General features: G+C 32.0%; 3 protein-coding genes and 1 long non-coding RNA gene across 8 annotated transcripts; 2 read left to right on the forward strand and 2 right to left on the reverse strand.

Annotated features, from left to right (window-relative positions):
* Positions 1-636: 636 nt before the first annotated feature.
* On the reverse strand, positions 637-12,983 carry LOC408729. Of its 3 annotated transcripts, none has more exons than XM_006569226.3 (7): positions 12,856-12,983; positions 7,947-8,572; positions 5,597-5,830; positions 3,993-4,150; positions 3,346-3,746; positions 2,743-2,820; positions 637-823 (listed from the first exon to the last, which is right to left on the reverse strand). In XM_006569226.3, the coding sequence occupies exons 2-7, from the start codon at positions 8,322-8,324 to the stop codon at positions 678-680; spliced, it is 1,395 nt and encodes a 464-aa protein (XP_006569289.1). In that variant the 5' UTR covers positions 8,325-8,572; positions 12,856-12,983; the 3' UTR covers positions 637-677. The 3 variants fall into 3 exon arrangements, 2 of the variants coding, with proteins under 2 accessions (XP_006569289.1, XP_392264.2); XM_392264.6 differs by lacking the exon at positions 12,856-12,983 and adding an exon at positions 9,098-9,701; XR_411442.3 differs by lacking the exon at positions 12,856-12,983 and adding an exon at positions 9,098-9,708 and having other exon boundaries at positions 645-823; positions 3,346-3,810.
* LOC100578584 lies at positions 4,674-15,254 on the forward strand. Of its 2 annotated transcripts, XR_411444.3 has the most exons (4): positions 4,674-5,026; positions 5,604-6,108; positions 12,723-13,163; positions 13,543-15,254. It is a non-coding gene; the product is annotated as an uncharacterized LOC100578584 (long non-coding RNA). The 2 variants fall into 2 exon arrangements; XR_001702380.2 differs by lacking the exon at positions 5,604-6,108 and having other exon boundaries at positions 12,616-13,163.
* An 896-nt stretch (positions 15,255-16,150) lies between these two features.
* LOC410916 (translocation protein SEC62) lies at positions 16,151-19,675 on the reverse strand. 2 transcript variants are annotated; one of them, XM_006569224.3, is made up of 5 exons: positions 19,517-19,675; positions 18,532-18,972; positions 17,853-18,200; positions 17,678-17,778; positions 16,151-17,566 (listed from the first exon to the last, which is right to left on the reverse strand). In XM_006569224.3, the coding sequence occupies exons 1-5, from the start codon at positions 19,550-19,552 to the stop codon at positions 17,401-17,403; spliced, it is 1,092 nt and encodes a 363-aa protein (XP_006569287.1). In that variant the 5' UTR covers positions 19,553-19,675; the 3' UTR covers positions 16,151-17,400. The 2 variants fall into 2 exon arrangements, with proteins under 2 accessions (XP_006569287.1, XP_006569286.1); XM_006569223.3 differs by having other exon boundaries at positions 18,532-18,975; positions 19,517-19,674.
* On the forward strand, positions 19,597-21,308 carry LOC408728 (mediator of RNA polymerase II transcription subunit 18). Its single transcript, XM_392263.7, has 3 exons — positions 19,597-19,698; positions 20,340-20,559; positions 20,641-21,308. Exons 2-3 carry the CDS (start codon positions 20,357-20,359, stop codon positions 21,086-21,088), a joined length of 651 nt encoding a protein of 216 aa, XP_392263.1. The 5' UTR covers positions 19,597-19,698; positions 20,340-20,356; the 3' UTR covers positions 21,089-21,308.
* Positions 21,309-21,373: the final 65 nt, after the last annotated feature.

The raw sequence follows: 21,373 nt of genomic DNA on the forward strand, positions 1-21,373 counted from the left end.
CGTGTCAATTCACTCGATAAACGAAATATATTGAATAATTTGAATAAATTAAACGAAAATATCTGAAATTCTTTTGAAGATTTTAACTTCTTTAATTTCGAATAATTATAAATTAAAAAACGATAAATAAAGTAAATCTTTAATTTTCAAATTTTTCGAAATTAAAACGATACTCTATCATTCTGATGTGTATTCTATTATAGAACTAATTGATTTATAAGAATTTATAAGAAGAATTGTTGCAAGAATTGTAGCAATTAAATGAAAATGAGTCATTAATAGATAAGAATAACACAAAGAAAAGAAAAATCTATCTGTTTTTAATCCATTGTACACTTTCTTCGTTATCATTATTGTTTCCATATAATTTCCAGTATAAATATAATATATTTAATTTAAGCGTAATGTAGAATAAAAAAAGATATAAAAAAAAAACTTAATCTTATTTTTATTTTAATTTACCCGATTATTATAATTTGATTTGTTAATCGAGCATTATTTTTATAATAAAATAATAAATCTCGGACGATACTCGAACATATCGTTATTTATAATAACAAGACAAGCGAATAGAGAATAAAGTCCATTGTTTCATTGTTATCTCTTTTAAAAATTTAAGAATATAAAAGGAAGCAATTCTTTCGTCAAATTTACGAATTTTTATTTGAAAGCATTTATCAATACATCATCCCGGGATGAGCTGCTCGCTGAAAAAATACATTGGGATTTGCCGACAGAGTAGTGTACAAATTTCCCGCGTCTTCTGGTCTTAAGTACATGCCTGGTGGTGGTAAGACGAACGTTTCCATCGGACTGTGAACATCTGTAAAATATTTATTTCTCGATTAATCTTTAAAATTACTAATAATTTTAAATATATATATATATGTAATAATTTTAAAATTTTTAAAATATGCTTGAGAAACTTGACAATTCGTTATCTATATTTATGGTCTACCGAAACTTATTATTGGTTTCCGGTAAAGGATAAAAATATCGCGTATCCGCTTATTCTTCCGGTCGCGTTAAGCAACGAAGCGTAATTTTTATAACAAATTTATTTGAAATACTTGAAAAATATTTCTATTTCATATACGAGTCGATAATATATAATTTTATTTTTGTTTGTTCGTGTTATTAAACGTGTTTAAAGTTTTAGAGATATTTATATATAATTTTAAGAAATCACGTGCAAACTGCAAATATTTAACACATCGTTGACACATTGAATCTCCATTTGAGAGGTATAATTGTTCTGCAAACATAACCACATTTCAAAATGGGTCATACCTGTCACACAGTTTGCTTGCAAACTTATCATTATTTGAAAGTTTCCCGTCACGATCGACTGATTTCATTATTTTTGAAATTGGATCGTCACGAGGGAAACGAAATGAAAACTGTTCGACATCTCTTATCGGAAATTAACTTAATCTAGAGAATAAATGAGAATAAACAGGAAATAAGATTGTTAATCTTGAAAATAAAACAGAAATTCGTCATTCGATTTGTAATTGATCGTTCACGAGAAAACGAAGAGAAATTGATCAATATTCTTGGAAAATATATATACGCGCAATTATCGACAAACAAGAAGAAATGTTTCTCAATTGGAAAAAGATAAAAATCTTCATTTTCGAATTTTTATCATTAAAATTTGATTTATAAATTTAATCGAAAAATAATAAAACGATATGATTGGATATCACGATAACATACAAACCATAATTATAAACTACGGTGTTTATAAATAAAGCGGACAGTTTGTTGACTTTACAGGCTAGTGACCTCTGGCTTCGAAATATGTAGTAATCCACGCCCTACTACGTAATAATGGACATTACGGTAAAGTGATGCACGAATCACGAATCTAACCTAACATACTCGAAACTTTAATTTTCTTTAATTTTCAAAAAGAGAAGATCGAATACATCAAGAATAATGAAAGAATTAAAATTTTCCTCTTCCCAAAAAAATATAATCATCTTTGGATAATATCTACGAAAAAATTTAGACGATAATATATATATATGAATCTAACCTAACATACTCGAAACTTTAATTTTCTTTAATTTTCAAAAAGAGAAGATCGAATGTATCAAGAATAATGAAAGAATTAAAATTTTCCTCTCCCCAAATATAAAATATAATCATCTTTGGATAATATATACGAAAAAATTTGGATGGTAACTTTTACTCGTCGAGGGAAGAGAATTTTTTTTTCGCTCGTTCAAAAAAAGTTTTGATCAGTCACCAACAACAGGTCACACCGATTAACTAGCGTCGTCTGATCTAACGGGATTCGTTTCCCCTTCCAAGTTTAATTCTTGGAGAAGCGCTTGACCTCCGCCTCGAAACTTTCTCCCTCTCCACCTTTCCAGCAACAGATTTTTCCTCCCTTTCGTTCGTTCCTCGAGGTGAAGGTCGCCAGTGGCGACGTCGTAGCGGAAGAAAAAGAACTTTTCCAGAATTATTCTATTGTATCTACTTTGACTTATTTTTGACTCGCTCGATAATAATCATTTCGTATCATTCGACACATCAAATGGTTTCAATGAAAAATATAAGTATACAAGTATTTTCAATTTTTAAAATTCGTAAAGATATTCTTTTTTCTCTTTTTGCAAGATCATCCGTTCGAAATTTCATCTGAAAATCTATTTTCACAGATCACTTTTGTTCTGCTATTTTATTAGTCACCTAGTGGGTATCTTTCCAACTAATTAATCCTCGGAGACTTACCGTCCGAGTATATGGGACTTCCACCGTGCCTGCAAGCAGTACATCCAGGTATAGCGGATGAAACTAATGCCACGCGATCTGGAAATCAATCAAAACAATTTATACGAATTTTAATTTTTCAATTTTTATCATTTTAAATTTCAAAAATAATCGATACCAATTGTTATCACATACGTCGTGAACAATATATATTTTAACATTCATCAGCAATATATAAGCATTTCAATTAAATTTTTCATAATAATCTAGTAACTTTAATTAATCATCTCCTCTCTTTCTCTAGTTTACACGGATAGGACACGAAAGTCGTCGCGTTGACATCGTGCGAAACGATCGAGATGGAAGGAAGAACGTCGGAAAGAAAATTTACGGTGCGGTGAAATTTGCTCTTCAATAAAAAAAAAGAAAGAAAACACGGTGAAATCACGCAAAGGCGCGACGACGATTCAATTTCCACGACGTTACTGGAAAGTATCATTTTTATAAAAAGAGGCAAGAAAAAAAAAATTGATTATAACAAACTGCTTAACAAGATAATGCATTAATTGTTGAAAACTTGCTGCACAAGTGATTAGCGAAAATGTAACGCACGAGCGAACGTACCGCCGCTATGATAATGCATCTTTCTCTTCAAAGAAGCTTCTGCCGGTTTGAAGTGGAAGAAGGAGGGCGAGTAACCGCTGCCTGGAAGCGAGCTCATAGCGTCGTCCCGATCGCGAATCACCGTGGCGGTGGCCTCCCGGCCGAGGGCAGCTAACTGTCGGCCCTTGGGCAGGAACATGGTCAGGAACACGAGAAGGGAAGTGGCCAATAAGCCGTAGGCGAGCCAAGCCTCCCTGTCGCTCTCCGTCGAGGCCGCCACAGAGCCGATCGCGCTCGATATCCAAATCGGAAGCGATAAACCAACGGCCAGGCCGATAAACGCCGCTTCCCGGTTGTTGTCCCGGACGCCCCTCGCTCGAACCGCCAGACAAGCAACCGCGACCAGCAGCGCGCCTGGATACCTGGAGAGGGGGGGAGGGAAGAGAAAAAAAAAAGAAAAAAAAATCGAAAACCATCTCTTTTCCCCTGAAAATTTAATACCTCGGATTTTCAGGAAGAAAGAATTTTTCGAAGAGATAAAAAAGGAAGGAAACTTTTCGAGTTCGTCTGCGTCTGTAATTTTTGTTTCTTTTTCAGAAGAAAGAAAGAAAGAAAGAAGCACAGGAAGATAGATCGTCGGAAAGAAAGTTTACATTTCGAAAGTTTACCCGAGGGAGGCGACTATCTGTCCAAGGGGGGTTTTGCAACAGGACATCGTGAAGTTTTGCCCCGTATTTTGTACTTGGACAACCATGGGTGGCTCGCCGTAAAACCATTGCCCGATTATAGCCACTTGCACGAGTACCGCAAATCCCAATACCAATGCCTGTAACAAGCAGAGAGAAAGATTATATATATATATATATTTTATGTAAGCTTCTTCTCAATCTTGAAAAAAAGTGCGATCGAACGGTGATTTTTTTATTTTTGATCGATTAACGATAAGAATGCCGGTAATTATCACGATGGCATTCTCAATTAACATTCTTAACGCTCGCGGTTGTCGCGCTATAATTCATCTGCGAACAAGCGGTTCCCTCTAGCGATGGTTTCCATTAAACGAAAAACGTGATAATAATAAACGAGGAATTATTAGACGAGTAGAGAAGAGATGCAGGCTGATTTTTATTTTTTTTTTTCCTCCAACAAGTTATTTCATAAACTGGTTTCCACTCCAACTCTTATCATCGCTTCCTTTAACGCGAATGTAATCATATGTACGGGCAATAAAAGAAAACTCGTCGAATCCCCGTTACGCGGGAAAGAAAATGTCGGGTATATATTAATATGTTATTGAACGAACGGGCAGGTAGAGGGCATGGTTAACGACCACAACAGTTGCACTTACTGCTATTAGTTAAGAGGGCGTAGTTTGCAGGCTGTTGCTTCTCATTCAGATCCCGTCTCGTCTCGTCTCGCGTACAAATAGTCGATCGAGATCGACATCCGGATCCCCGGACACACGGCGAAATAAGAAAAATACTTTCGCGCATCGTTCGTTGTTCGAGAGTTGTTCCACGAGTTTTCTGCCCGCCACGACTTTTCTAAAGCTCTATTCACACCGCCTACAACTTTCGATTCTATATATTCAATCTCTTTTCAAACCTTAACCTCCTATGTGCTACGGGTTTCAATGTTCGAAGCGAATGAAGAAGATTGCCCGGTTGTCGAATCGTAAAAAGTAATGTGATTTTTTGCAAAGGTAAGAGAATTTTTCGTCGTTCATTTTATACCGTGTTCTTAAAACGATGAAAACGGTGCCTACCGCTCGCTCGATAATCGCTATTATATCGAATTAGAATGGAAAAAGAAAGAAAGAAAAAAGTCATTTTTATATTCGTCCTGATTTCTTTTTTCCTTTTATTTTTTGTTCTTTATTTTTCCTCCCCTCCTTCTCACCGGAATATATTTGTACGAAAAAGAAAAAGAATAAATATATTACGTTTCACGAAGCGTAATTGAACACGTGCGAATTGTAGTTATTTTCTTATTCAAATAATTTACATTTCTGAAATTAAATGCACGTTGCTTTATTTATTGAATTTTAATTTCAAATCCAAATCAATTATAAAGCGAGAGAAGAAAATTTTTATCATCTTTTGTCAAAAAATATTAAATACTAAATGTTACTAGATAAATGTTTTTCCCTAGGTAAATTTCAAGTTATCCCCTCCACGCACTGGTTAAGTTAGTTAATTAATAATAGTCGTAACGTGTCAACGTACGAGTGATTATATCTCTCTTTAGTGATTACGATTATGTTTAATCTTACTTGATAGGGTGCCGGTAGATAAACTCCGCTATTTAACGAGAGCAGGAACACGCATTTAACCAACAAGGCCGCAAATACGAGAGCGGCAGGCAAGCCGACTAATCGAAATGCGGCGCAGGAGAGAGGGTTTTGGCTGAGGGAGGCCGCTGCCGAGAGTCCTGCCAGTAGGAAAAGGCCTAAAAGTAGAGCTTGCCCCAAAAATAAATGTCGTCTATTCGGTGCGGTCACTCTTGCCTGAAAAATATTATTATCATTATCATTATTATTATTATTATTAAATTTGTTTTTTTTTCTTTTCTTTATTAAAGAACTTGTTCGCTTATCGTCGATAAATCATTTTTTTTTCTTTTCTTTTGAATGATAAACGAACCGCAACGAATGTTTACTCTGATATTCGGTTATATTGTACGATCGCTCGTAAAAAGAAATTGAGGGAAAATAAAAACGTGCACGCGTTCACGTTTCACGCGAGGCGAGTGCTCTCGATTTTTCTTTTTTTCCTTCCAACCAAGGTAAGTCTCTCTAAGATACGGCAATAAGAAAGTAATTCTGTTTACGTTTCTTTTCAAACGGTTGCATTGTTTGTTCTATTAATTAATGTTAATGTTAATGTAACAGACACGGCGAGGTAGATACGAGATAAAGATTGTTCGCAAGAATTGATTTCCATATACAGATTGATTCTAATAAACGAGATTTAATTTCGCTAATTGGAATAACTAATAGGGATGGATAAGAATGAAAACGATTAATATCTATTAACTCGTACAAGCTAATCGATTCGCTCGTTCCATATTTATTTTTAATTTATCATACGTTCCATTTTCTTATATTTCTCTCTTCGACTAATCTTCTGATTAATAAAGATTAGAAATTCGATACGATTTTTAATAATTACAAATTAATATTCCAAATTATTAATAATTAATCACTTTTTTAATAACACGTACGATTTCACTTTTTTTTTCAATAATAACCCATTTATAATTAGAGAAAAAATTAAAAATACGATTCCCAAAAGATTATACGTATATATTTAAAAAAAAATAGATTAAAACTTATTATGGCAATAATTATTACACAGTTTTATATTATTATAAAAATTAAAAATATCCAAAAAATTATATATATGTATATATATTTTAAAAAATAGATTAATTTGAAACTTATTATGACGATAATTTTATATATATATATAACTGTGAAATAATTATTATAAAAATTAAAAATACGATTCCCAAAAAATTATATATATATATTAAAAATTAAACATATAACATTTTTTATATATATTAATATATATATATATAAAATGTGTAATAAACTTATTATTGCCAAAATAAGTTTTAATCTATTTTTAGTTAATCTATTTTTTTAAATATAAATGTATATATATATATATATATATATATATATATGTATAATTTTATATATATATATATACGAACTATATAATAATTATTGCCAAAATAAGTTTTAAATTAATCTATTTATATATATATATATATATATATATAGGTATGAAATTTGTTATCGAAAGCTTTCCTACCGGCTCACCAGAGTGCTCAATGGAGTGTGTCGGTACGAGCAGACGACACGGACGGAAGAAATAGGTAGTCGGCATGTAAACTAGGCCTAGGTCTCGCTCGAAATTGCGAGCGCGCTGCGGTTATTGGAGCTTGTCGAAGCGCGAACGAAAACAATTACCATAAAATCCTTGCATATCATTTCGTCTTACGTGTCATCGTTTTACGCTAGGAAAAGAGATTTTTCTTCCTTCCTTCCTTCCTTCCTTCCTTTCTTTCCTTCCTTCCAAGCTCTATTAATCCACTTCCCCCTCCCCTACGATTATACAGATGCGATCACACGACCGTTGCGAAAACACGTTTCGTATCATTGCACGCGAGATCGTGAAACAACAACACAACCTCCTTCTTCCCCTCCCCCCACTTTTCCCAATACGTGTCGAAGAAGAGACCTGTCTCCGCGCTCCACTTCCGGCCGTGAAACAATCGAGTTATAAATTTCAAACTCGATAATTAAATATTCATGAGATTCCTAGAGCTATCACAGTTACGCGAGTATCAACGAAACGTGATAATAAATCAAACAAACGATATATATATATATATATATATATATGTATGTATAATATACGTAAAAAGAAAAGGAAAAGAAATGTGTCCGCGCATGCAAACTCGCGCCGGGCCCCCCTTCCTCCTGCCTCCTGCCAGCTCCCTCACTTCCCCCACCCGCGCCCACCCACTGCCCACAAGCGGGGAGATGGCAATCGAGCGAGATCGGTTTGGACGTAGAAGATGTAGAAGTCGTTAAAGGTAAACGAACCGACCTTGAGCAGTACGAAAACCTCGAAGCCAGCCATGAGGAGCATCGTGGCAGCGCTGAGGGCAGCAAGAGGAAGAGCCCAGGGTCGTTGCCTGAGCAAGGACCTCGGGTAAGCGCGTGTATCGGCCTCGATCTCCGCCTGGCTCCTCTTCCTCCCAGGGGGGGGGATTTTGTACACCGAAACGGTCCTGTTCGGCGCCGGGACGCTGATGACACTAGCCACGCTTGCAAGCCCGTTCTTGTCCACGGCCACGTCCAGCCCGGGCACGAGGAAGAATTCCGTGGACAGCTCGTAATCCTTGGACGCCCGCGCCGCCGTAGTTCCGGTTGGACCGAGCCAACTCGCCGTGGCCCACGACAGGATGATCGGGCTCAGTCTCATCGCGTCATCCGTGCGCTTCCGTGTGCTTCTCTGTCCTATGCGCGTCGCGTACGCTCGTACGTTTCTTCTCTTCTCTCTCTCTCTTTTCTTCTCTCTCTCGCTCGCTCGCTCGCTCGCTCGCTAGCTAGCGCTCTCGCTCTCTCTCTTTCTAGTAAGTTTCTGTAACGTCACCGGGACATGCACCGTTTCCTGCGTAAGCGCATCCTTACATCCGCCCGCCTCCCTTTCCTACAGGAGGAATGGGACACCTGTAATAAATATCGATGATTCTCGATGATAATTAATTTATATCTAAAATAATAGGGAAAAAAAAATTGAATTAATATATATATATATTTATTATAAATATTAAAATATATATAATATATATATATATTTTTAATTGATAAAAATAAGTTTCTTTTTTAAATATAGTAAGTTTTAAAATTTCGTGTTAAATTAAAATTGAATGGATGTTGTAAATGGATTCGAGGAGAGATTTTTATCGAATTTTAAAAGTAGACGGGCGAGACAATCGGCCTATTCTATTAAACGTGAGAGAGGGGCAAGCATGAGCGGTCCGCGGGCGTTCACGGAGTTTAACACCATTAATTATTACGAACAGGGTCAGCCGTAAGTAGAGTGAAGCCAGTAGAGTAAAAAAGCGGGGTAAAAATCGAATGGAAACAAAGTGCGTGTTACGGCACAATGGTAGCCGTACGTAATAGGACGGGTCACAATCATTGTATTGGAAATATGTATCGATTTAAAACAAAAGGTGATGATAAGTGAACCTTTTAAGTGTCGATCATTGTCCGCCTTCGATATCTCGGATCGGATATCGGTTCCCGCACATTTCTTTCTTCTCTCTTTCTCCAATCTTCCTCCAATATATATATATATCCCTTTCTCTATTCGATTCTATTAATAACGACACTGTAATAAATTTAGAAGAAGCACGATCTCTCTTTTTCTTTTTCCTTTGTCGATCCTTCGTCGATTTCGATGTCGTTGCGCAATCTCCTCGCAGAGATCCTCGGACGGAAGAGGGAAGGAAAAAAGATTTTCAGTCAGAGAGCATGGATCGACGGGACGGGTGTGCAAGTGTGCGGGGCGCGGCACGAAGCGCGCGTTGCGAGAGCCAAACTCCGACTAAGCCAACAAGCATTCTCGAGGGAGAAACTGGAAGCAGACTGGAGTTCCGTTCTGGAGGTGAAGCCTATCCGTTACGGAGGAGCCAGGGAGATGGTGATGACGATGGTGCCGAGGTGGTAGTGGCATACAACAGGAGCGGATCCACGCGAATCTTCCCGATCAAAATTTTCCCCCTCGATCGATTAATCGATCGATCGATCGATCGACGAGATTTTCAAATTTAACAAATTCTCCATCTTTTTTTCCTCCATCTTTCGTGCACGATTAATCGATCGATCGATCGAGATGTTTCAGAAATTTTTCCAATTTTCAATTTTGAATTTTGAAAAAATTAATATCGTCGAATATTATTTTTCGAGTAATTTTCTCGATTTGTTTTACAAAAATAAAGTGTGAATTTTTTTTTAAAGAAATTTTTTTTGAATTTTGATGGGAAAAAAATTAATATCATCGAATATTATTTTTCTCGATTTAGTTTACAAAAATACTCGACAAGTGTGAATTAATTTTTTAAAAAAATTTTTTTTTAATTTTGAAAAGAAAAAATTGATATCGTCGAATATTATTTTTCGAATAATTTTCTCAATTTATTTTACAAAAATAAAGTGTGAATTAATTTCTTTTTAAAGAATTTTTTTTAAATTTTGAAGGAAAAAAAATTAATATTATCGAATATTATTTTTCGAATAATTTTCTCGATTTATTTTACAAAAATAAAGTGTGAATTTTTTTTTAAAGAAATTTTTTTTTAATTTTGAAGAAAAAGAAATTGATATTCGTCGAACGAGCTAAGTTTTCTTAAGTCGTCTTAAGTGTATTTTAAATCCGATTTATTATTTTATTTTTCGAATAATTTTCTCGATTTATTTTACAAAAATAAAGTGTGAATTAATTTTTTTTTAAAGAAATTTTTTTTGAATTTTAAAGGGAAAGAAATTAATATCATCGAATATTATTTTTCGACTAATTTTTTCAATTTATTTTACAAAAATACTTGACAAGTGTGAATTAATTTCTTTTTAAAGAAATTTTTTTTGAATTTTAAAGAGAAAAAATTGATATCGTCGAATATTATTTTTCGAATAATTTTCTCAATTTATTTTACAAAAATAAAATGTGAATTAATTTTTTAAAAAAATTTTTTTTTAATTTTGAAGGGAAAGAAATTGATATTCATCCAACGAGCCAAGTTTTCTTCGAATGTGAATTTTAAATGCGACGATTATTATATTATTTTTCGAGTAATTTTCTCGATTTATTTTACAAAAATACTCAACAAGTGATGAATTAATTTTATAACAAAAAAATAATCATACTCGAAGCGACAATTAATTAATTTGGTGTTTAAATAGCATAAGTTGTTGCACAGCAAGCGAGAGAGAGAGAGAGAGAGAGAGAGAGAGAGAGAGAGAGAAGAGGGTGTCTCCGCCGCCCCTTTATGAATTTTAATTAGCCAGCTATTATTACCGGCTCCCAGCTTTATCGTTTCGAAGTTGGCTTCGATCTGATCCGCCCCTGTCAAGATGAGAGAAGGATCAGCGTGGAATAAAAGAGAAATAGAGAGAAGGATCGGAATGAGAGAAAGAAAAAGAAGAAAGGGTACGGCCGGTCCACCGTCCGTCCGTCCGTAGGACCGAACCCGGCCACGCCATTTACATATCGTACGTGTAATAACCTCGAAAAAGTTTCCAACAATGGCCAAAGGAAAGAGTAGTTGAAGAACCACCACCGGTCGCGAGAAAATGGAGACGAGAAAAATATAAGAGATATTTCTATAGCGGAAAATTCCACTATCCAAGTGTCTTTCTCATTTAAGAAACCTGTTGCAGAGAAGAGGAGTCGCAACAGTTATTCCCTTTCGCTTGAACGAGAGAGAGAGAGAGAGATAGAGAGAGAGAGAGAGATTCGAATAGATCATCGTTACACATTTAATTCGATCGAGAAGGAGAGGAGGCTTAATTTAAGGCACGAGCGGTGGATATTATTTACCTTGGCCTAGAACTCGGTAAAATAATTCGTGTGAAAGTGATAACGCGAGAGAGAACGTTTCTAATTATATATATATATATATATATATGTATAAGCTAGATAACGTGTAGTAGGCGTCACAGATCAATGATCGTTTACGAACAACGCGACACACGTTCGGTAGCCCGTACACAATCCCTTGCAACGCAAGGTTCGATGAACTCTACCTCGAAAACCGGACGAACCGTTCGCACGTTTGGTTCGGGTGGTTCGGCAGCATCCTCCGATAAGCGAGCCCGAGAACGCGCCTTACGTCTTCTTCCGAAAACCGTTTCCAGCATGCGCGCGCACGAGCGAGATTAGGAAAAAGCCTTAACCGAGTCTTGTGGACTGTCCATTCATCCGACGAATAATCGGAGAGAGAGAGAGAGAGAGAGAGAGAGAGAATGTTTTTTCCTCGATCGAAATTTCCTTTCTTAATATTAATTGCAATCGCTGTTGTGCAACGGGTTATTGTTAGGAATAGAAAAGGATCCAGAGGGAATGCTTTTATTCGTAGAAACGTCTTAAGCGTCGAAAGCGAAGGGGGAAAGGAAAAAAAAATGGGCAGAACAATGGGAGGTTGTCAAAGAGCGCGAACAACGAAAATCCTTGCTCCATGCTGTACCGTGTATATATATATATATATATAATATATATACATACATACATACATATATATACATATATATATATATATATATATATGCGTGCGATGTACAATGTTTCGCAATAGCCACACCCGGTCACTTTCTCCGCCAAAGCCAAAGTCATTCTTGTACCGTAACTTACTATGCTTAATGACGCAAGCTGCCCACGCTCGATCTAACGCGAGCCACACGTTGATCCGCTTTCCTCTTGTACCGCGTGCGTTAGCCAACCGTGGAATTTAATTTACAAGCGTCGATAGGAGGGGAGGGGGAAAAAAAGGATAATTAAGACGCGACTGCTTTAATGGCAAAAAGCGGAAGATCGAGTCGAGTGATGACGGCCCTGACCGAATTTCTTCGCACTTGGACGTCGTTCCCCGAACATTGCGAAGCTTTTTTTCAAAAATTCCAGCTATTCGAAATTCCCACTTTCTTGATTTCGATTTTTAAACGCATTATCGTAATTCGATATAATTTTTCGATAATATAATTACTTGCAGCGATATCTATGGAGGAAGGGAGAAAGTTCGAACCTAACCTCTTCTTTTCAATTCTTTGTTATCGTATCTTTCGTATAACTTATAGTAAGCAGCGATCTATTTTTAAGGAAAGAGTGATGATATCGAGATAAAAGAAGAAAAGAAATTGATCAATTGGACAATTGTTAAAATAAATTGTAAGTATAATGGAATACGAATTACGATCGGAGAGTACCAGTCACTGTACCAAAAAGGATTTACCTCTATGAGAAAGAAGCCGTGGTGAACGCGAAATACCTTCCTCCACCCGAGGAACCCTAAATGATGCGGAGCACCGAACTCTCGGTATTGCAGTAAGAGAGGAGAGAAGTCGCTTGCAACCGGTTTCAACAAACTAAAGCTAAATAAAGTCATGTAGCGGCGCGAACGAAGGAAATCGCTCTGCCGATAATTGCGCCCACGAAAAACTTTTCGTTGCTTGGCCGCGCAGCTATAGGTTATGTGCGCCTATTTGTAATATTTAAAAACAAGCGACCATCATTATCGAGTTTGTGATGATCACCACACAGGTATGTAATAAACCTATATACAAATTAATAACGAGATATAATCGTTCCATATTTAAATAAGAAATAAAGATCGATTCGTGTTAATTAAATTAAATTAATGGATTAATTCGAACAATTTTTTTTTCTTTCGAAAAGATTAATTTTAACGAATAAATAAATTTAGCTTCGACATCGACAATGATCGAGTGGGTTGTCGTTTATCCGAGATTTGATTACAGAGCGGAACTGTCGTAATTCGCATTCCGGAATTAATTTTCAAGGAACGAGTTTCTCGGTATAATTAATAACAATTCCCTCAAGCGATACCTATAATCGATCAAGGAGAGGCAAACATTCTTTCGCGACTCACCACCCCTTGTCTATTCTTTATGCCTCGTAGGGTTTGATACGTTGATAAGTCGACCCTTCCACGGCGATTCATTTGAATATAAATCCGGCTGTCTACACACGTTGGAAATCTCGGGAACGAATACGAGGGATAAGAAGGATGGGGAGCCAAGGAGGAACCGAGAAACGAGTCGGACGAGGGGAGGTGGAAGAAGGAAGAGACGAAACGAAGAATTCTTTTTTCGTTGGCGCACATTGTAACCGCAAACCGCGGTGGTCGACCATGCAGGATATTTTTTGTTCACCTTATTTTGGGCTCCTCCGCGCGTTTGACTTTCTTCTTTTATATCGTTTTAATATATTCGCGCACGAATAGAGTTTACGTATATATACCTGTATATACGTGTATAATACGGTCTCTTCGTTACTTTATTATTTCAGAATATCGTGGTGAACGTGGAAATATGAATACTTGTAATTGCAAAAAGAATTAATAAATTTTAGAATATATAAATAAAAGCGTTATTTAATAAAAGGATTATAATCAACAAGATTAAATTTAAATAATTTGTTTAAGGAATAATTTAAATTAAACCTGATGTGAGAGAGAATAATAAATATCGAGAACCCAAGGATATAATATTGTTTCACGAGTTCGATGACCCGAAACCATGAAAGATTTTTTTAAAAATGATGGTATTTCAAATTTTTTTTTTTTCTCACCTCTGTTTACCGTTACTCATTTACATGTAATCATTATATTCTGGTTTTAATTTTAATGCTCGCAAATAATTATTCTTCGAATGAATAAATTAAAAAAGTAACAAAGGGATACGATATCCAATAAAAAAAAAATAAATAAATAAATAAAGAGAAAAATACTCGAAGAATCTTCGTACATTGGTCAAATTGGATAAAAAGATTCTGTCAAAATAAATTTATGACGGAAATTATTTCAAATTGATGCAAGTACAAAATAACAAGTAAAATTTTCATGAATAAATCTATTGAAGAATGAGAGAAATGTAAATGAGCTAAACGAACTGGCGGATAAAAGCAATAGATTCGCATAAATCACGATTCGATGAATAATCTTTCATATTCTCGAGTTGGGAGAAAAAAAAAAAAAAAAAAAAAAAAAAAAAAAAAAAAAAAAAAAAAAAAAAAAAAAACACCTGTGTATACCTGCGAAGGGATAAAGAAGAATCCAAAAGGGCGACTATTATTTTATTCTGCGCGCGAGTTGCATTGTTAAAAGAAACTTTTATTACCTCTGCCAAGGACGAAAGCTCACCACGTAATCTCGAGGAAAGTCTATATGGAGTCGTGAAACATTTACTTCTTTACATACGTATTATACGAAGGGTACGTGCATATAAGACCGCAATGCACGTGTCTACGTGCGCTTACGATGGGGTAACGATATTTATTATATGTCGGCTATGAATTATGGGCCGTTAACTTTGCCTTCGTGACGCGGCCCTTTGCTTCGCGACCAACCAGCCTACGAATCGCCACTCTGCCTATAGAAAAATATACATATTATGCGCATGCTCGGTGGGTTGATCTCGAGCGAAAAATTTACCTTTAATAAATTGCTCGCGAATTCGCGAATTAATTAATCGAAACGAAAAGTTAAAATGTTAAAAGAATTCGATAGAAAATCAAAATGGAAGAAAAAAAATCATCTGTTCGGAAAACATCGTATATATTGGAATATCTAACTGTGATACAATAACATCGTGAAACGTTATAAAAAAAAAATATCTCGATATCGTTACGTTTCTTATAGAATGTTTCCCAGTAATGGGAATAAAATTAGCACCGGTTCGGTGACATTCCAAAAGAATTTATTACAATATAATTAATTGACAGTAAAAAATGGTTATTGAAGAAGAAACTTCTTCAGTTTCTTCAATAATGAAAGAAGAAATTTAATGAACATAAAAATATTAAGAAAAATTTGAATAGTACAATAAATAAAAAGATATCTGTTTTTTTATGATAATTCAAAATTATTATTGATTATTAATTTTTAATTATGAACTATAAATTAAAGATGAAGAAATTTTATTATATTTGTTTTAATATATTATTTATGTATATATATATATATATATATAGATTTTTAATTTTGTACACTATTATTTGATGTCATTAAAAAGTTATATAGAAAAATATTATTATTCTGCAAAGTACAAAATGATATTTTTTGTATATAAATAAAATAAAATAACATGATTCGGAAGTATTCATATTTTAATACTTTTAAATTTATCATTTTAAGATTCTAACAATTTATTACTCATACATATATGATTAATTTCATTATCGAAATGTAAATATTTCTATATATTTGATAATAAATCATAAAAGTATTATATCACGTAAATATCTAATATTATTTACGTATTGATTATAAAAAATTAATTTATTCTATATTTAGAAAGAAAATTATATTCTATCTAAATTAAAATAAAAGTAATTTTTTTTATTAACTAAAGAGTATTTTCAATTTTTATGAATTATAAAAGAAAGATTCCAAACTTTTATAGTTATTAATCGATGAAATGCTTCTAATGAAAAAAATCTACAAATTGAGACACAGTTAATAAAACCAAATTTGTGGTTACAAAAGTAAATGCGTGCGAATACAAAAGTAACTTAAATATATTTTATTTTAATAATAATAAAACTTGGCTGCAAAGAGTGACCCAAACTTAGTTTCATTAATTTCATACAATTAAAATAAATCCCCATTATAAGCATATCTTAAGATTTTAATACAAATTATTAAAGTAAACTTTTATAATTAGTAATATTAAATGTACCGTACAATCATACAAAGAAATATTATTTATGAAATGTTTAAATATATTTTTCATATTTTTTGATAACAATATATAAATATACATATATGTATATATTGTTATCAAATATATATTTTCTATCATTTATTTTAATATAGTTAGAGTCACGATTCGCGCACCTACAATGATCAAGATGATTATTCTGTAATAATAATAGTAATAATTACAATAATAATAGCAATAATTATTATCATTGGAATTTTTACATAAAAATATAAATTACAGTTTACTGTATTTATAAGAGAAATCTGTGAAATCTCAAGTCTTGGCTCTGCTAAAAATGAATTTGCAGGCAGAGTAACAATTGATGGAAATAATTTTATAGTCTTGTTTCTGGAGATTCTATTTATCAACTGTACAATTTTGGAACCTGAGAAAATCAATTATTGAAATTTAATCATTTATGTTGATATATATCTAATAGTTATATGTTATGATGTAAAAGATGTAAAAGTATCAAATAATATCAATTTCCAACTAATTTGGGCAAACCTCAGGCACCTATATATCAACGTAATTATACGTTCTTATAAAATAGTTTTTTGTAAGTAAGGTGTACACAATTAAATGAATGTTGATTAATAATAATTTAAATAAAATACATTTTTAACACATCGATTTCCATTTAACTGGAATCTTAAAACTGATATTCTATCACTTTTTTTCTTGGTACCATAATTTATAAATATGTCTTCTGTGTAAAATACACGTACAATTTTCTTGTTCAATTAGCTATAACATTCTAAATGCAAAAAATGCAAAAATATTAATATAAGCAACAAATCAATTGAGTTTATATAGAATTTATATACTGTATTTTCTCTTTTATATATACCATATTTCCTTTTTATTTTGTATGATGTTAAAAAATCAAAATTTTTGTCACAAAATAAACCTTACTTCCAAAAGTTAAAAATTATACAGAAATATTTTACTTATGGATCTATATACGATTTTTAATTAGAATTGATAAGATTCAACCATTATTAGTATGGTAATTATTAAAGATAAACAAAAACTATTTATTGCCAATTCCTGTTCTAAACCATCACAAAATCTCGACCTGTGTTAGATTTTTCACTTTCTGAACCTTCGCTACCTTCTTCACCTTCTAATGCAGAAGGAAGTTTATTTTCCTCGCTAGACGAGATTTCTTCGATATGAGTATGTTCTTTAGATAATTCTTTGATACTAGGTTTCTCTTCTCTGTAAATAAAATGTAAATATGTGCATGATGAAATCTTCTAAAATATCAGGCATGTAAAACATTTAAATTAATCAATAAAAATCAATGTAACATAATCAATTTTAACTTACAATTGTGTTGGTGTTTCTTCGGTATCAGAATCTTTTTCTTTCTTTTTCTTTTTTTTACTAACTTTTCTATCACTTTCAGATGTAGAGCCATAATATTCATACTACAAATATTCAAATATATTAATATATACATTTTATTCATTAAAATAATAAATAATTTCAAATTAATACATACTTGATAAGGTGGCCAGAATGAAGCAAAGAATCCAACATCTGCAGTTAAATTAGGCAAAAGCCAAAGATGACATCTGCCAAGTGTTGGAACCCAAAGAAGGCAAAATACAATTAATCTAATAATTGCTAATGCCAAAATAAATACAAGGAATCCAGCAGCTGCAACACTTATATAATATACACCATGACGGATTGTTAATGGCCACAATGGGAAGAGACAAACACCAATTGCACCCAAAACTACAAGTGTTCCAAAAAACCAATAATATATGGGAATTGGTTCATATATCCAAACATAAGCATCATTGCAATCTACAAAATATTGTTCCATATGCATCTCCAAACGTACCTAAAACAATTAATAACTTTTTAAATAATCCATTTTATTATATATTCTTTTCAATATACTAAAAACTTATTTAATAACAACAAGTATTCATTAATAAAGTATATACTTTTTATTTTTTGATATAATTCTTGAAATTATTTTAATATTTATTAAAATATTTATATTATAAAATATTTAATAACATAAATATAACAACAAAAAAAATAAAGTCACATGTAAATTCATAGCATTGAAAGAATTATGAATAATAAAATTTATTCATAAATTCATGTAAACACATATATATACACACAATTAAATAAATAAATTACTATTTTATTTTAAAACTTACTTTTGGTTTTTTCTTTTTTTCTTCAGTTTTATCTTCACTATCTTTTTCACTTATTATATCTTTGTTTTCTTTAGGTTCTTCTTTTTCTTTTTCAGATTTCTTTTCTTTTTTAATTTCTTTAACCTTTTTTTTTATTCCACGAATTTTATATAATTCTTCTTCGGAGATTACTACTTTTTTTGCTCGATGAAAAAATTTATGTCTCAACATCAAGTCAAGAAATTCTGTAACTTGTTTACGTTTTTCAAATTTGGTTTTACTCCATGGTGAATTCTCCAATAAAGCATCCACTGCACGTGAACCAGTAAAGTATTCAACATTGTGACTTCTATCAAATTTTGTTTTTTTTGAAGGTACATTGTTACGAATCCATTTGGCTACTGCATATTCTTCTTTAGATGGTTTTTCTTGAATAACTTCGTTATCTACATTCGATGTTTCCTGCTATAAAAGGTTAAATCTCAATTTTTGACGTTTTACAATTATTTATTATACGTTAATTAATATAGGATGTTATTATTTTAAATTAAAATTATGTTTCATTATGAAAAATATTTAATGTAATCGTAATTATGTATATTATATATAAAAAAATAGAATAATAAAGTTTAAGTGATACAGATTATGACACGAAATATAATTAAAACAATTGTTGAATTTCTATACAAAAAAAATATGTTTGACATGGACGTTACGATTCTATAAACAATAAAATAAAATAATTTATCATATAACAAGTTAATCATATAATTGAATTTGTAATTGAATCATATAATGAATTTTATATATCGAAAATAAATTGTTTGCTACGTCATCCGTTATTCTATTACAACACTTATTCATATTGACACGTGCTTTGAATTAACGAAAAAATATGAATTTAACATAAAATGGAATATTATACTTTTAATTATTGAATAAATATCACAATTTATATGTAGTATCGAATAATATTGTAATAATTATAGCCATATGTGATACTTACATCTTTGCGCTTCCTGCTTTTCCTACGTTCCGCCATGTTGTAAATTCCGTTTTGCGCTTGCGTGTTCAATCTTATTTACTCATTAGCAGAAGCAACAAACGTGGCATGTGCTTCTGCGTAATATACTGCACACTGTGTATAGCCGGCTTCTTAAATATTACACGCGTTGTTTGAAGAAAAAGGTATAACTAAATTTTTAAATACGTTAATTTTTAAAATTTATTTCTTTCAATCGAAATAATTACGGTTATTGATATTTCACTTACATTTTATGTTTTTTAGAAAGATGTAGTAATTTTTATAATTTTATTTTAATATATTGAGTTTTTTTTAATATAAGAGTTTAAGATAAGAGTTTTTTTTAATATAATTTTATTATAAGTTTTTCTAAATATAATTTTTATTTAAAAAATTCTTTTTTAATGTAAATTTTGAATAGAATTCTTTTTTCAAATCTTATATTTTTTGTGTATAATTACATATAATTAATGACAGAAAGAATTCATGTCATTTTAAGATAATGAATTTTATAAAATAAAATAGAAAAAAAATGTAAAGTAATATAAAGAAATGAAATAATTTAATTCCAATTTGTTATAATATATTTTTGAAAATAAAGTTAATTATTTTCACTCCTATATATAAAATTAACTATTATTAATTCGAAAATTGCATAATTGCATAGGATAAAATTAACTATGTATTGAGAAATGAAATAAACATTAAAATTAACGTATTAACCTAAATATTAACCTATCTAAAAATGTTGTGAATAATTGTTAAACTCTTTCCTATTATTTATATAAAAAATATATTGATATAGGAAATTTAACCTTAAAAATGAGTGCACCAATAAGTACTGCAATGGATAGTTTGTCAGCTGCAATTAGATCTAATATAATTCCAAATCAAGAATATTTATTACAAGGATCAGTATTAGATAGTGCAGTAGAAGTATTGCTTCATAGATTACGTGGTTTATGTGACAATGTGGATACTGGGCCAGAAACTTTTAACGATCATGAAATGTGTTTTAGTATCAGGTATGTTTAATAATTTTATAAGCATTAGAAATATTATATTATTCATAAATTTAAATAATCATTAAATATTTCATGTTATAGAGGATCTGAACAGCCATTGCTTTTGCGTGTAAGAAGGGCTTTAGATTATCAAGATATGCCCTGGCAATTGCGCTATATCGGTCAACCCGAATTGGGTGATAAATCAAGACCCACAATTGTCAGAAGCAGTTTAGATATAGCAACTAGTAATACAGTTGTTGACTTTTTAACAGAACTTGGATGTAGATTAGATTTTGAGTATATTGCACGTGGTTATATGTTTCGTAAAGGTAGAATGAAAGTAACAGTTTCCAAAATATTTAAAATGGGTCAACAAGGAAAAATACCTGAAAGTATGGAAGCAATATCTCAAAGTTATTTAGTAGAATTAAGTGTATTAGCACCTAGTGGTCAAGATGCAATAGCAGAAGATATGAGAATTTTTGCAGAACAATTAAAACCTTTAGTTCAACTTGAAAAAATTGATTATAAAAGACTTGTACATTAATATAATAATCAATATTGTATCTTAAACCATATTAATTATATTTATTTCGTTTGTATAAATTTTACCGATATCGTCAAATAATGTTAAAATATTCCTCTCATATATTTAATTATACTATGTTTTGCGAAATCATCGTTTTAGGTGTATATTGTAAAACTGAGAATGTGATATATATTTTTTACGTTAAAAATTAAAATATATTGTAGTTTTAAAAAAAAAATTGAAAATGTATTCAATTAACTTTCCATACCTTTTGGTTTAGGATCACGCGCCAGCAATGATATA

Source organism: Apis mellifera, linkage group LG3 (genome assembly GCF_003254395.2).
Source record: "Apis mellifera strain DH4 linkage group LG3, Amel_HAv3.1, whole genome shotgun sequence".
Taxonomy (NCBI): domain Eukaryota; kingdom Metazoa; phylum Arthropoda; class Insecta; order Hymenoptera; family Apidae; genus Apis; species Apis mellifera.